The sequence below is a fragment of the Merops nubicus genome, unplaced genomic scaffold (genome assembly GCF_000691845.1).
Source record: "Merops nubicus isolate BGI_N331 unplaced genomic scaffold, ASM69184v1 scaffold11719, whole genome shotgun sequence".
In the NCBI taxonomy this organism is placed as follows: Eukaryota; Metazoa; Chordata; class Aves; order Coraciiformes; family Meropidae; genus Merops; species Merops nubicus.
In genome coordinates this window covers 157,343-172,085 of record NW_008630212.1, presented here as the reverse complement: position 1 = coordinate 172,085, position 14,743 = coordinate 157,343, and the positions used below count along the sequence as shown (strand labels likewise).

The following is a 14,743-nucleotide window of genomic DNA, read 5'->3' as shown; positions in this document are numbered from 1 at the left end:
GCAGAGGGGTAGGGGGAAGGCTTTCTGTTTTTCCACAAGTTTTCCCAAAGGGTAGTACAAAAATGTTGGAGTTTGATATTTCATCAATACTGGGAAAAGACTTCCTTTTTATGCTTTTAGAAGAAAGTCAGGTTTTGGTGCTTTGTCTGGCAGTACAAATACAATGAAATAGATTTAAATTCTTTCTGCTCTATCCATTCTCAGGACACAGAAGAACTGATCTGCTAGAACAAAATGTTTTGTCACTACTTTTGTGAAAAAATACAAATATCTAGAAAACATTTCCTTCATGACTTAAATTAAAAGTAATGACATTAACGCACGCTTTCTTGGAATTCTTTCAAGTGCTTACTCACCCAAAACAATATCTCAGGGAGGCTTTGTTTGTTGTAGTCATCTCTAGATGACTTCGTAGTTCTGTTGGACAGCAATGATCGTTGCCTTCCCTGCCGACTGTGCCAGAGCCCTGGAAAGCCAAGCTGGCTCCTGCTTATTACTGTGAAGCGAGGTTGTGTAATGTGTGAGCAGTCACTTGCTGCTGGTAGAGATGGAAGAGTTAGGGCAATTCCTTCAGAAACCTCTCAGCTCTGGCAACAGCAGAATGTGGAGACTTGTCTCTTCCGGCCCCTATCGCCAACCCTGCTTTTCCCCTTTGGGAAAAAAGTTGCTGCTGTTACTCAGGCACAAACATTTATGCTTACAGAAACAGAACTATTTTTTTTTGCCTGTACAGCTCCAGAGTCTGGCTTGGTTTTGATCCCTTAGCATTTGAACTTTATTTCACTATATTTTAAGTATGTGTTAGCTTTTTGTCACTTATTTAGCATGAGAAACAAAGACGATGTGAGCAATTCTACCAGTGAAGAAATTAAAGACGTGTTTGCTGCAGGTGATAGGGACAAAATTATGCAAGTGGTGGAGATGGTTGATGTGGTTCCCTTGTTTTTCCTGCTCAGCAGTGCTCAGAGTAGAAAGACAAGATCCCAGCCACCTTTACACAGGGCCTGTAAGTCCTGCTTGTAACACTATTGTCTCCCAGAAAGCTTGTAATGCAGTCTGCTGGTTATGAACCATCTTGATGTTCACATACATAATGGTTTTTATTTAACTCATCATTGTATATATCTTACTAGTCAAAGCTTTTACAGATGCTTTTGCTTCTTACAGCAATTCTTCTGAAGGCATGAACCTTGTTCCAGGTGAGAATCTTTATATATTTAACAAGTGGAAATAAAATTAGTCACAGATCTTGCTGTCATCTTTGGGTTGTTTACATTCTAGGCTGTATACACAGATTACAGATATCAACATCATAAAACCTCATTTGAAGTAAAAGAATACTTAGTAAATACATAACAGAAGTATTTACACTTAAGTGAACTTAAAGTTTATCAGTGTTTGAAAAATCCTTACTTATTATTTAATTACAAACCAAGTTTTGTTATCACAGACAATGGTTGTGGCATGTTTAACCCTGAGACTATGTCTGGAATCAAATACAACTGCAACCAGAATTTCCCTTTCCTGTGCACCTTTTTCAAAGCAGCAATTTAAACATAAGACAGTTATTTTTTTATTGCAGACTTTTGAGGGCTTTCAAATCTCAGAGACTGAAACTTTTTTTCACAAGATTTCAAAGCCTATAAAGAAAAACAGAGTCAGTTAATACCAGGAAGTTTCAAGAAAAAAAATAATTAAGACATTTGAGCCCAGAGAAATTAACATTAAATGGGAAGTAGTACTGTGTTGATATTAAAATCCGTTTGCTTATACACGTGATTGTTAGTAAAAAACCAAAACAAACCAAACAAACAAACCCCAAACAAACAACAACAACTTTTCAGTGTAAAGGAAAAATTAATACATGTCTAGCTAGAGATGTTAAAACTTGTCCAGTCATTACTTTATTATTAAAGATGATACTACTGCAACTCAGCGAGTAAGGTGGAGAAAGTTTGGAAAAGCAGGCAATATGTGTTGTTAAGTTTGTAGGTTGTTTGCTTAGTAATCCATTTTACCACTGACAATAAATGATCAGAACTGAAGTAGAGGGCAAGGCCGTGTAAGTATAGTGGGTGCTGAGGTTGTTGCTGTGACCTGAATGTGACAATCACTGTTTTGTACAAAAGTGCTGTCAATGCAATACCCCTGCACAGAGCCTCCTCCTGAGGTGTCTCGATCAGGTAACAGAGCTGAACAAGTTCTATTATTCCCTGGTACTGCTTGCCCAAAGCTGGCTCAGGTAACACCTTGTTTTTTTCCTGACAACTCAAGAATCATGCTTATTGCAATGCAATTTACATTTGCAAAGTCAGTAACAGTAAATGTTCAATGTATTTACACAGTGAAAGATGATGACAGGCAACTTCTCAACATAGAGCCAATACCCTCAGAGCTCTTGCTGGACACATACAAGAGGAAGATTGCTGATGAAGGAAGACTTTTCTTAGATGAATTTCAGGTTTGTTGTTGGCTCAAATTTAACACAGATTTGTAGGCAGGTGGTTGGAAAGAATCTGTTTGAGAGCATGTATATGCACTGCATATAAATAAATAAATACATAAAATAATCTATATTATTGACTGAATTTTCATCTAAGGTCAAATGGGCTTCAGTTAACTTTCCTACTAAGCTCTCTGCATTATAAGATGATGGTGGTTTTTTTTTTTTTTTATTTCTTTTTTTTTTTTATTTTCCTGAAGGCATTATTCAGCAAAAGTGTAAAATACGTAGCCTAAATACTTCTCATCCTAAAGTATCTTTTAATGCATATTTTGAATACTTTCTCTTGCTGTAATATCATGGGGCTATAAGGCTCTGAGGTGACCTTATTGTGGCCTTCCAGTATCTTAGGGGGGCCTACAAGAAAGCTGGGGAGGGACTTTTTAGGATCTCAAGTAACAACAGAACTAGAGGGAATGGGGCAAAGCTGGAAGTGGGCAGATTCAGGCTGGACGTGAGGAAGAAGTCCTTCACCATGAGAGTGGTGAGACCCTGGAATGGGTTGCCCAGGGAGGTGGTTGAGGCCCCATCTCTGGGGGTCTTTAAGGCCAGGCTGGATGAGGCTCTGGGCAGCCTGATCTAGTGGGAGGTGTCCCTGCTCATGGCAGAGGGGTTGGAACTGAGTGATCCTTGTGGTCCCTTCCAACCCTGACAGATTCTGATCTGTTTTGGCAGAGGACTTTGGAGCCCTGGTGGCTCGGTGGTTGGACTTGATGATCTTGGAGGTCCCTTCCAACCTAAAGGATTCTATGATTCTATGATTCTAATATATAATATATAATTCTGGAGATACATGTTATTTATTGCTACATTTATATTAAAGGAAAAGAAACCTATTTGGTTTAGATATGAGAAATATCTGAAGTAGTATTGTGTGAAACAGAATGTTATATTCCAGACTCAGTAGCAGCAATTTTCTTCCATAGGCATCTGACTGTAACCAGAAGCTATTTTAAATATATGCTTACCTAATAAAAGAAATATTGTATTTTCCAGAGTATTCCTAGAGTTTTCACTAAATTTTCAATAAAGGAGGCCAAAAAAAGCTATAATCAGAACAAAAACCGTTACATTGATATACTTCCATGTGAGTATTTGTTACAGTTCTTGCATGCTTTATGAATATTTGTTTCCTCAGTGCCTTGAGATAATGTAATTATTTTGTTTTCAATGATCTGAACAGATGATCATAACCGTGTTGAGCTCTCAGAGATCCCAGGAGACCCAGGATCAGACTATATCAATGCAAGTTATATTGATGTGAGTGACTTCTATTTAAGAAAAGTTTTTGGTACTGTTGAATAAATTCTGTAGTCTGTACATTTCATAAGTCAAACACCTTTGAAGATTTCTGTTCAAGTTCTTTCAATCTTTGTATCGTATTTGGCATTAGTGAACTGTTGCATATTGAATCGATTTTTTAAGTTGCATATCTTTTAAATTGTTCATGCTTCCTTTCTAAAACCTGATAATGCACTTTTTATAGGGCTTCAAAGAACCAAGAAAATACATTGCTGCACAAGGTAATTTTAACATTAAAAGAATATGTTTTCTTTATTCACTTGCTTTTTGTTAAAGAGTAGTAAAAATGTATTAGTAAATTTAAAGGAAAATTGAAAATCCAGCATTTTGTGATTTAATATAAAAAAGATGTCAATGAATTTTTGCTTAGGGAATTTTGTGAAGATGAATAAATTGTACTTCAAAGGCAGATTTCTCATGATTTTACACCAGAAGTTTTCAGATTTCACAATTATGCACTAAAGATGTAAATAAGACTCTTAAATTCTTGTAGCCTAATGGCAGCAGCCCTAACGACATCAAGTGTGTAGCTGTTATTTGTGTGATATCTGGTTAGCTTTTCAAACTGCATGGCTAAGTATATCAAGAAGACAAGTGTTTTTTACGAGTAGCTTTACTCTGAAAAGTCTCCCTTAAAATTTCTGATAGGACCCAAGGATGAAACCACAGATGATTTCTGGAGAATGATCTGGGAACAGAAGGCAACAATTATTGTCATGGTGACTCGCTGTGAGGAAGGAAAGAGGGTGAGGAATATCCATCTGTCCTTTCATCCATCCATCTTTCCATCCTTCCCTCCATCTTTCTATCCTTTTGTCTGAAAACAGAATGGATTGCTGTTGTCTGGTGAATCACATTTTCTTCCTAGCATTTTGTTTTCATCCTTTGCTGTTCTCGTGTTATAACAGAACCTATGTTGGAAAGCATGCTAAAACAGTGTTGCCTTATAGAAATACCAGTCTTATCAGAAAATGTCACTTTAGTCACAGCTGTAAGTAGCAGAGAGTGAGCTACCAAATTGCAGCTAATAAATCCAGAAAAAGTTTTTTTTTAATCTGTTGTCTTTCCCCTTCCTTTAACTGAAAGTTTCAGTGCTTCTGGCTTGCTTTTATTGCTTGTTCCAGGTACAGCAGGTAGAAGGTGAACTGCTGTTTTAACTGCTTTTAAAGATGAAAATGTTGGCAGCATGCAGATTTACAGCATCAGCAAGTCAATGTTACAGGCAGGCAGGAACAATGTCCCTGTCTGAAGATGGAAAAAGAAGCCATAGATGTAGCTGCAAACTTTTCCACAGCCTTCAGGCAACCTCAACAGTAGTTGTTCACCTTTTCAACTCGTGTACAGGATTTTTTTCCCACTTTATGTTCCAAGTTAGGTTCCATGGTTATAAACTTCAGGTTAGAGACCTGATTGTTGGAGATTTTGAATTATTTAGCACTGACATCCTAAACAGTGACAGCCTTTTCAGGAAACGAAAAGACTGGTGAGAAGCTGGAAAGACTATACCGAGTTGCCATCTGTTTTAAATCAGACTTTCTTCTAGCTCTCGGCTCTCTTCCACTTTGCTGTCATGCTGCTCACCTAGCTTCATATCTTCATAGAACAAATGTGCTCAGTACTGGCCATCAATGGAAAACAGTTCAGCAACATATGGGGACATCATTGTGAGGATCAATGAAAGTAAAACATGTCCAGACTATGTCATTCAGAAACTACACATCACGAATGTAAGTTGATTCAAAAGTATAAGACTGACTGGAATTGGAGTGTCTGTTTAGAGTCCATAGGTACCTTTTAGAGATCCTTTTAACGGAAGAATCAGCTTTCAATGGAAGATGCTTTGCTGTTTTTCCCTTAGCAACATATAGCTTAAGAGAAAAAATCTTAGATGTAGGTGTTATCCCTTACAAGAAATATGTGTTAGACATGTATTTCCCAACCTGAAAATGTATTTTCCTTAGTATTCTGGAATCTACATTTAAGAGAAAACTGTTAATATGCTGTTTAGTATAGCTATATACTATATATATACTATAGTTTCCTTAGATATTTTATCTACTATTTATTATCACGTATTATAATTAATATTATATTAGATATAAAGCTTGCCCTTTAACACAGAAATTTGACTGGTTTATATGTATTACAGCATAACCTTCTGCAAGTGAAATCAATATGACTCATAGAGCACCATTATCTACCATTGTGATAATTGTTCTGTGGGGCAATTACAAATTCTAGCAATCCCAAGTGCATTTATAAATGTGTTTTAAAATTAGCATTTGGCTACTTGCAGAGTCACTAAGGTTGGTTAATTACTCTCTTGTATACATCTGTAACTTAGTGTGAAGGCAGTGAGAATATCAGAATGTCAAGAATTAATTATTAACAAAGGCATTGCTCTGTCACTAGAACAAACTGACACTAGAAATGAGACATCATTGCAGGTTGAGGACTGATCTTTTTAGAGCTGTCTGCTCGCTGTTTGGCTGTCAGCATATTAAGATAGATAAAACTGATACTGGTTGTGGAATTTAAGAGTGGTCCCTGGTGATAAAGTGGAGACTTATGCAGTTCTGGTGGAATAGTGATGTATAATTACTGAAACGATCATAGAATCACCATGGTTGAAAAGGACCTCCAGGATCCTCAAGTTCCTCCTAATTTCCTTAACCACTAGATCATAGCCTCAAGTGTCACATCTACTCGTTTTTTGAACACCTTCAGGGATGGTGACTCCACCACCTCACAGTGTCTAACCACTCTCTCAGTGAAGAAATTCTTAATTCTGAATCTTCCCTGTTGCACCCTAATGCCATTTCTCCTCCTCCCATCATCAGTAATTTGGGAGAAGAGACCAACACCAGCCTCACTACAGCCTCCTTTTAGGTAGTTGTATAGAGCAATGAGGTCTCCAATGGTAAATAACTATGCGAATAACTGGGCCACAAGTGGATAATTTACCTTTGAATAAGAATTTGGGAGTTAATTATTGGGGACATGCTCATATAGCCATACTAAATCTTGGCCAGTAAGAGAATGCCATCAAGATGTCTTTCTAATTTTGTTTTATAATCATGGTTATAAAAATGTATGTCGTCTCTTTCAGTCTAGCAGCAACATATGAATGTTGGATGCAAGACTAGATGTGCTTTGTTTCAATAAAGTGACTGAAGAAAGCCATTCTCATTGAAAATCATAGGTTTTCATCTATCTACCTCTAAACAGTAGAAATCTGAGTTACAGTTTCAATTTCTTTATTAAAAAAAAAAAAAAAAGAAAAAAGCCATCATACCCTCAGCAGGCTACTCTTAGGAAACAGGATAGAATTACTAACCTGTATCCCTTTAAGTAAGCCTAGCTATATGCTGGCCAAGTTGTTTATGAATAGAGTGGGGAGACATATTATACTCTGCATCATAGGCTGACTTGAGAAAAAAAGTAGTTTTAGTAACACTTTGAACCCTCTGCTTGTCCTTTGTTTGGAGACGTGTATTGCTGGTTCATGCATATTTTTTAATTAAAATTGAACATGAAGAATGTCATAAGCTGAGAGACCATTGTGATTGCAGTATTATAACACACTGAATTTTCTGTTTCAACATCTGATGACTGTCACCATTATTTTTCTTCTGCTTTGTATATGTGCACTTGCTTTTGGCTTTGTGTGTGTTGTGTATACATACATATTAAAAAAGAACCAACACTTCACTTTGTCTAGGGAAAAGAAAGGACAACTGGAAGAGATGTCACTCATATCCAGTTCACAAGCTGGCCAGACCATGGAGTCCCTGAAGATCCACATCTCCTTCTCAAACTCCGACGCAGAGTTAATGCTCTCAGCAACTTTTTTAGTGGCCCAATAGTGGTTCATTGCAGGTAAATACATAGTATTTTAAAAAAAAATTTGTGAATGTTAAACGAACATGAAGTAAAGCTATTCAGAAAAGGGAGCTGGCAAAGGTATTTGGCTGATCCCAAATACCATGAGATCTTTGGTATTGATTTGGCTGAGAGGCAGCCAAAGATGCATAAAACCCCCTGTTTTCTGAAGGGTCTAAGGACATCCGGGTCAATAAAATTGAAGATACACAGACTTTTGGAAAGCAGCCAGACAAATATTGGGCTACTCTGACTATAAGCACTGTGTTTGGCAATGTTTGCCTTACTTTTATTAAAAGATATTTCAAATAGAAACTCATCATTGTTTGTACTGCCAATGAATTTACAACAAGACCAGTTTTCAGTTGCTTCATATCCCATTCTTCCACATTTTCGCTTTCGTGCTCTCACTGACTGCTCCCCTCTCAGAGTGGGACTGGAAGACACCATTTCCTCTTGATAACCAAATCTCTTTGTGCTCTGCAGTGCCGGCGTTGGGCGCACTGGGACATACATAGGAATTGATGCCATGCTGGAGGGGCTGGATACAGAAGGCAGAGTGGATGTTTATGGCTACGTTGTGAAACTGCGTCGGCAGCGGTGCCTCATGGTTCAAGTAGAGGTATCTGGCTAAAACTGTCACTTAGAACTCTCTGTCAGGGCTTCATCCGCATTTCTAAGAAGTGTGCTGTTCAGTCTTGGGTACTGCTGCAGTTTGGTTGAATTTGTTCATAGAAACTATAGCTCTGAAAAACATTAAGAGAGAGAAACACTTCCAACAGCATATTTCAGTTTTAGAAACATTAACTGTTTAAGTTTAGGCTTTAAAAAAGGAAGCCAAGAAGAACATTTTGGATTTGATAATCCAGCTTTTGGCATACAAATCACAAAGGCAAAATTGAGCTTGCATGGTCAAACAATTTTCAGATCTCTAAGAGCTGCTGTGTGTCTAGGTGGGATTTTCTGTTGAGTCAGGAGTACAACAAAACTTCTGGACTTATGTAATACATATTTTTAACTTAAGCATTTTGCAGGTCTTTCAAACCACAGTTGATGTTTCTTGAATGGCATTACATTTATTTGCAGAACACTTAATCTAAAACGCTAACTGTGCTCCAAAATGTGTAATTTGGAAGCCATTCTGATTTTTAATGCTTGTATTTAATGCCTATTTAACGTTCATGTTTTATAACACTGATAGTAACATTATCCTGGAAGTATATAGTTTCTTATAATGTTTTTTAAAAGTTATGTAATTTTTTTTTCTCTTTAATAACTTAATTTTTAAACCCTTATTAATGGGAAACACCAGTCACAGTACATCCTTATCCATCAAGCACTAGTGGAATACAATCAATATGGGGAAACAGAGGTCAGTCTCTCAGAACTGCACTCCTATCTTAACAATCTGAAAAGAAAAGATCCTCCAAGTGATCCTTCTCTGCTGGAGGCGGAGTTTCAGGTAAACAAGCATAGCATTCTCGTGCCCATCTCTCCTGCTTACATTGGAAAATGCCTTGTGCTATAGTAATGAAATAGAGATACCACACATAATGGATCACTTCTGTGCTATTTTATTTCTGTGGCAGAGAAACAGTTGCTTTACCTTCATGGAAAAAGCTGTAAATTAATGAAAATTTATTCCTGTTTTGAATCAGTACTTATGTTGATGTGCATGATTTCCTGTGACATTACACAGGGTATAGCAAGCATTTTTAAACCATAGTAAGAAGTGAGGCACTATGGGAGGTGAAGACTGGGTATGGGTGTCTAGAGGGGGACAATGATCCCAGGAGCCATTTCAATCAAGCGTAATACCAAACACCCTCTTTCTTCAGAGATTACCTTCCTATAAGGGGTGGCGGACACAGAACACTGGGAATCGTGAGGAAAACAAAAGCAAAAACAGGAATGCCAACGTAATTCCATGTAAGTATTTTCCATGACCCTTCCCCCTTTTTCTGTTATCTTCTGTAAGAAAGCCTACTAAATTTTGAAAAAATTAGGACAGTAAATTACCTTACTGCATTGTATTAGTCTGGTTAATTTTCTCAACACTGTGAAATTAGAAACTTCTCGTACTGTTTTAAAAAAGAAGAGATGAGATTTTTAAAATATGAATTATTTGGAGTGCTTAAGATTATTTCAAATGAAGTGTCTTTTTTCTGCAGTCTGTTGTGAAAGGATTGCCCTTTTTCCGACCTATTCCCCGCCCCTGCACATGCAGGAACAGCTCCCCTCTAATGCTATACTTGAGCAGCAGTGTGCTGTGATGGTGACACTTTGTCTCATGCAGATGACTTTAACCGAGTGCCGATCAGGCATGAAGGCGAATACAGTAAGGAGGGTGATCATGATTCAGATGATTCTTCAGATGAGGACAGTGACAGTGAGGAATCGAGCAAATACATCAATGCTTCTTTCATAACCGTATGTATTTAGAGGATCCACGACAAGTATTTCACAAGCTTCCAGCTAAAATCATATTCTAGCTTGAGCTTTTGTTCTCTTCTTGGCTCCACATAGAGGAAGATAAGGGAGATAGTAGTATGAGGGAGAAAGATCTGTCAGTTGACTGGAAAATCCATATATTCTATTTTATCAATTTTAACCATAAAAATCTATATTTTGCTGCGGTAATAACATGAACCTTCTCCCTTTATATGGTGTTAGACAGTGCAATCTCAGATAGTGAGACTTAACATAGAACAACATTTGTGTGTGCGCATTACTTATTAAACCACTAGCTTTCAGATTGGCCTCATGATAACATGTATTTCTACTAGCGGGCATCTGACTACAAGTTGATCCCTATTAATGTTTTTCCCTGTTAGTGAAATGTGAGTTTAGCTGTTCATGTATACAAAACTCTATGAGTAAAAATATGGGCCATTAGTTTTTAGGTATTATATAAGCCTCCAAAAAGAACACAGTTATTGGTCACTCACAGAGTAACTGATTTTAATGCAATTAATAGCTAAATTCAATTTATCTGAATCCTTGTAAATGCTGCAGAGTTTAGGATACCTATTCAGAACAAATGCAGTTTTACTTTTGGACAGTTCAGTGTGAACTGACTGGCGCACCAACTTTGTGCAGTATAAAGTCATTTTCTTAGTTGTCAAATTAAATAGCCATGTAGAATTAAATGTTTTAGCCCTTAAAAATATGCTTTGTAGAAAATGTGCAGGGTGAAGTCTCACCCACTGCATCATGCATATACGTTGTTGTCAGTCTGGAAGTGATACTGTTAGGAGGATTGAGTTTAATGTCATTTGGTTCATAGAATTCCTGTAAGACCATTACCTACCATGACAGGCATATTTTCCCGATAAACAAAAGGGTTTGTTAGTTTATTTCACTGGGTATTCCTGAAAGGACAGCAAGTTCCATCACTTGACAATGATATTTCAAGCTAATTTAAGCAAAAAAAAAAATTAAACATTTTTCTTTTATAGGGTTACTGGGGTCCAAAAGCCATGATTGCAACACAGGGACCACTGCAGGAAACTATCTCTGACTTCTGGCAAATGGTCTTCCAAAGAAAAGTCAAAGTCATTGTTATGCTGACAGAGCTGAAAGAAGGAGATCAGGTGGGGGCATTGTCTTCACACTGACATATTAAGGGTCCTCTATATGCAAAGAAAACACTGCACTGCACTCTCTTATTCCTTTCTTCCAATTAAGTGTGTTTCATAGGATGAGGAATTTTTGTTTCCAATTTATTCTATTATTTACCTTCAGATGATTTTTTTATAATGATTATCATTTACTTTCAAATGATTTTTTGAGGGGGAGGATGTGTGATGCTATATTTTAAAGCACAATGACACTCCTTTCAAAGTCAAAGCATTCTATAAGGGCCTATGGAAGATAAAATAAAAGGTGGTTTGAATGGTAAGCACTGACTTGTACTTTTATCCATTTTAGGAACTCTGTGCACAGTACTGGGAAGAAGGAAAGCAAACATATGATGGCATGGAAGTTCAAATGACAGATGTCAGCTGTTGTCCTAGCTATACAATACGTGCATTTGACGTTACGCATCTGAAGGTAAGTTTTTTTGCAAATCCAAAAGAAAGTTTTAAATTTGTTTCCCTGTTACAAACTTAGCCTAAAGAAAGAGAAGGCACAGTTCCCACTGCACTTAACCTTTTGCTCTAAGAAATGGAAATATTTTTGTCTTCCAGACCAGCAGCCAATCACGATGGATACTATAAATTAGCTCAAAATTTCCATTTAGTGAATTGCTGATATGGTGGTAGTGGACTCTCAGGAGGTCAACTGTCTTTTGTCCGTTGAGCAAAGCTTGGATGTCTACCTACCTCATATTTATGATGTAGAACTCACATCACCATACAGTCCCTCAGGAATATAATTTTTCTTTTGTAAATCAGCTGCAATAGATGTACTATATGAACTTTTCTTTTAACCTGAACATTGACTACATTTTTTCAGACAAAAGAAACACAGAAGGTGTATCAGTATCAGTATCACAAGTGGAGCGGCTTGGATGTTCCAGAAAATCCCAAAGATCTAGTCAGCATGATTCTAAACCTTAAACAAAAAGTCCCAACCAGACCAGTTACTGAGGACAACAGGAGCACCCGCTGTGTCCCGCTCGTCGTCCACTGCCGGTGGGTCTGAATTCTACACATATCTAGCTCTAAGTTATGGATATATGTAGCAACCACAATTTTGGGATGCCTATCTTTTTCCATGAGTCTTTCCATGTGTCTGGAGGCTCAGCTTTCCCTAGAAGATTCCTTCAAGCTCAGGCTTGACCTTTTAGATTGTAGTGGTGAAAAGTGAGCACATTTCTCTTTGGCTAGCATGGGTATGGAGTAGGTGGTCAGAGCTAGCTACTCTAATCTGGTGCACATATTTTGGGAAGAAATGGTAGGTCAGGGTGTCCTTGTAGCGTACTGCTAATGAGGATCCAGCAGATCACTGAGGTTCCTCTCTCAATCCAGCACATAAGCCCACTTTTATAGGACCATTTTCAGGAATAGCCTTGCATACCATCTAAACCAGAGGATAATCCTGCTAATGATTCTTGAGACTGTTAAGTCTGAAGCTTCTGATTGCTCTGTTATCCCTTATGTGGACACAAGAAATCCTCTAGATAAACTGTCTTGTGAGTGTCCTACAGATATTTTTAACTGTAACAATTTCAGTCCAGGTAAGGTGTTTTGGAAATGTAATTCATTACATAAACTTTGAAATAAATCTAACTTTTGGTCAAAAGACTTGCTCATTTTGCATTTCACATTTTTACATGTACATTTTACATCATCTTCTAGCGATGGATCACAGCAGACTGGTGTATTTTGTGCTTTAATGACCCTCTTGGAAAGTGCAGAAATAGAAGAAGTAATAGATGTTTTCCAAGTAGTAAAAGCTCTTCGTCGCACCAGGCTGGGAGTGGTGTCCACCTTTGTAAGTACATCTTATGAATTACCAGAAAAAAAAAAGAAATAAATTATTCATCATGGTCATTAATATCCTTGTAACCTTACACATCATTTCTGCATAGGGAACACTGATTCTAATCAGGAAATTCACAGGCACTCACCACTGCTTGGGAATTAGCTGTTAATGATGAGAATGAAGGAGTCTGTGAGGTGCCCAGAGCTGCAATTCTATAATACCTGAGTGGACGGGTGCATATTATACATTTTAAAATTGTATAAATTGATGTTTCAGCAATTGCTTCAGTGTCCCTTAACTTCTGCAGTTAAGAGGCTAACTCCATTCCACAGGCTAGCACTTGTTTTGTTTAAATCACTCCTGATGAATTGCATACACTGTGCATTTACTAAAGTGCACAGTGTATCTAACAAACCAGACCTAGATGTCATTGATATGGGTCAAGTTATCAGATGACTTTCCCAGACTCCTTACAATACATGCTATTTACAGTTCAGCTACTCTAAACCTCATATTTTTGGTACTTTGTGAACCAAGCGGGTACTGAGTGACAACTCAGAACATCCGATACAGAGAGTTACAGAGATATCGCGTACACATGACATGAGACCAATCATAGAAGCAACAACCCATATGCTAAAAACTGTGGAAGCTGCTTCATATGCAGTCTTGCATGTTCAACTACATGTTATGTTTCTAAAATTAAAGAAAGCAGAGAATGAATGGTTTTATACTTCGGCTCTGAGTATTCTGTTTGTACTAACTTCTCTTTATATTTAAGGAACATTATCAATTTCTGTATGACACCATTGCCAACACCTACCCTGCACAGAATGGACAAATAAAGAAGAGCAGCCAGCAGGAAGATAAAGTTGAATTTTGCTGTGAAGTGGAAAAAACAGATCAGGAAACTAATTTGATCACTGTTGATATTACCCCATCACCTCCAGAGGAAAATGAGCCTTCTGAAGTGTGTAATGATTCTAAGGCTGCAGATAGCACTAAGGGAACAGAAAGCTCTACAAATGGCCCCACAACTCCAGTTCTACCTTGAAGGTTATACCAAAAAAAAAAAAAAAAAAAAGTGCTCTTGCATGTGCAAAAAGTCTTAAACAAAATAAGAAGTATAAGATTTCTTCCTCTTCCCACCCTCAGTTTTTCAAAGGTACAAATTTACAGGAATACTTGAAACTTGTAGAGAGTGGCAAAGAACTGTGAAAGTTTAATTTTGTGTAGATTTGCATTTAATGCTTCTTCAGAAACCTTTTAACTATTTTTATACTTTTTTTTTAAAAAATATGTACAGTGTGATACTATGATGAGCAGTGAGAAGGAAATATTTTTACTTCTGTAACAGGGAGAAAATCACCTCAGAACAACAAGATTAGTGCGTTGCAAAACCAGGTCTGTCTTCAAAACTATTGGCAACTATATTGATCTAATTGATAAGCCCATCTTCTAGCATTTAAGGAATGCTGACCAAGCACTGCTTTAATAATAGTCTGTGAAACTTGTGGAACTTTGCCAAACAGTTTTAAGCACTTATAACTTACATCATGTGGCAATTCCAAGGAATTCAGATTTATGGAGAATCTGTAAATCCTCCCATATTATTGTGGAATATAA

At 37.3% G+C, this 14,743-nt stretch overlaps 1 protein-coding gene across 1 annotated transcript; it reads left to right on the top strand.

The window, feature by feature from the left end:
• Nucleotides 1–825: 825 nt before the first annotated feature.
• Nucleotides 826–14,333, top strand: PTPRC (protein tyrosine phosphatase, receptor type, C). The gene is made up of 18 exons (XM_008947198.1): nucleotides 826–1,006; nucleotides 1,134–1,199; nucleotides 2,346–2,461; nucleotides 3,500–3,590; nucleotides 3,687–3,763; nucleotides 3,990–4,026; nucleotides 4,454–4,551; nucleotides 5,407–5,532; nucleotides 7,527–7,684; nucleotides 8,174–8,309; nucleotides 9,000–9,149; nucleotides 9,526–9,616; nucleotides 9,984–10,117; nucleotides 11,146–11,280; nucleotides 11,618–11,740; nucleotides 12,146–12,324; nucleotides 12,991–13,126; nucleotides 13,899–14,333. The coding sequence occupies exons 1-18, from the start codon at nucleotides 826–828 to the stop codon at nucleotides 14,169–14,171; spliced, it is 2,307 nt and encodes a 768-aa protein (XP_008945446.1). The 3' UTR covers nucleotides 14,172–14,333.
• Nucleotides 14,334–14,743: the final 410 nt, after the last annotated feature.

What these genes read in the sequence shown, in the direction of transcription:
- PTPRC (XM_008947198.1), top strand. Translation starts at nt 826, where the DNA reads ATGAGAAACAAAGACGATGTGAGCAATTCTACCAGTGAAGAAATTAAA. An exon ending in TCAATGCAAGTTATATTGAT is followed by an intron (nt 3,764 to 3,989) that starts GTGAGTGACTTC and finishes CACTTTTTATAG; the next exon opens with GGCTTCAAAGAACCAAGAAA. An exon ending in CCGCTCGTCGTCCACTGCCG is followed by an intron (nt 12,325 to 12,990) that starts GTGGGTCTGAAT and finishes ATCATCTTCTAG; the next exon opens with CGATGGATCACAGCAGACTG.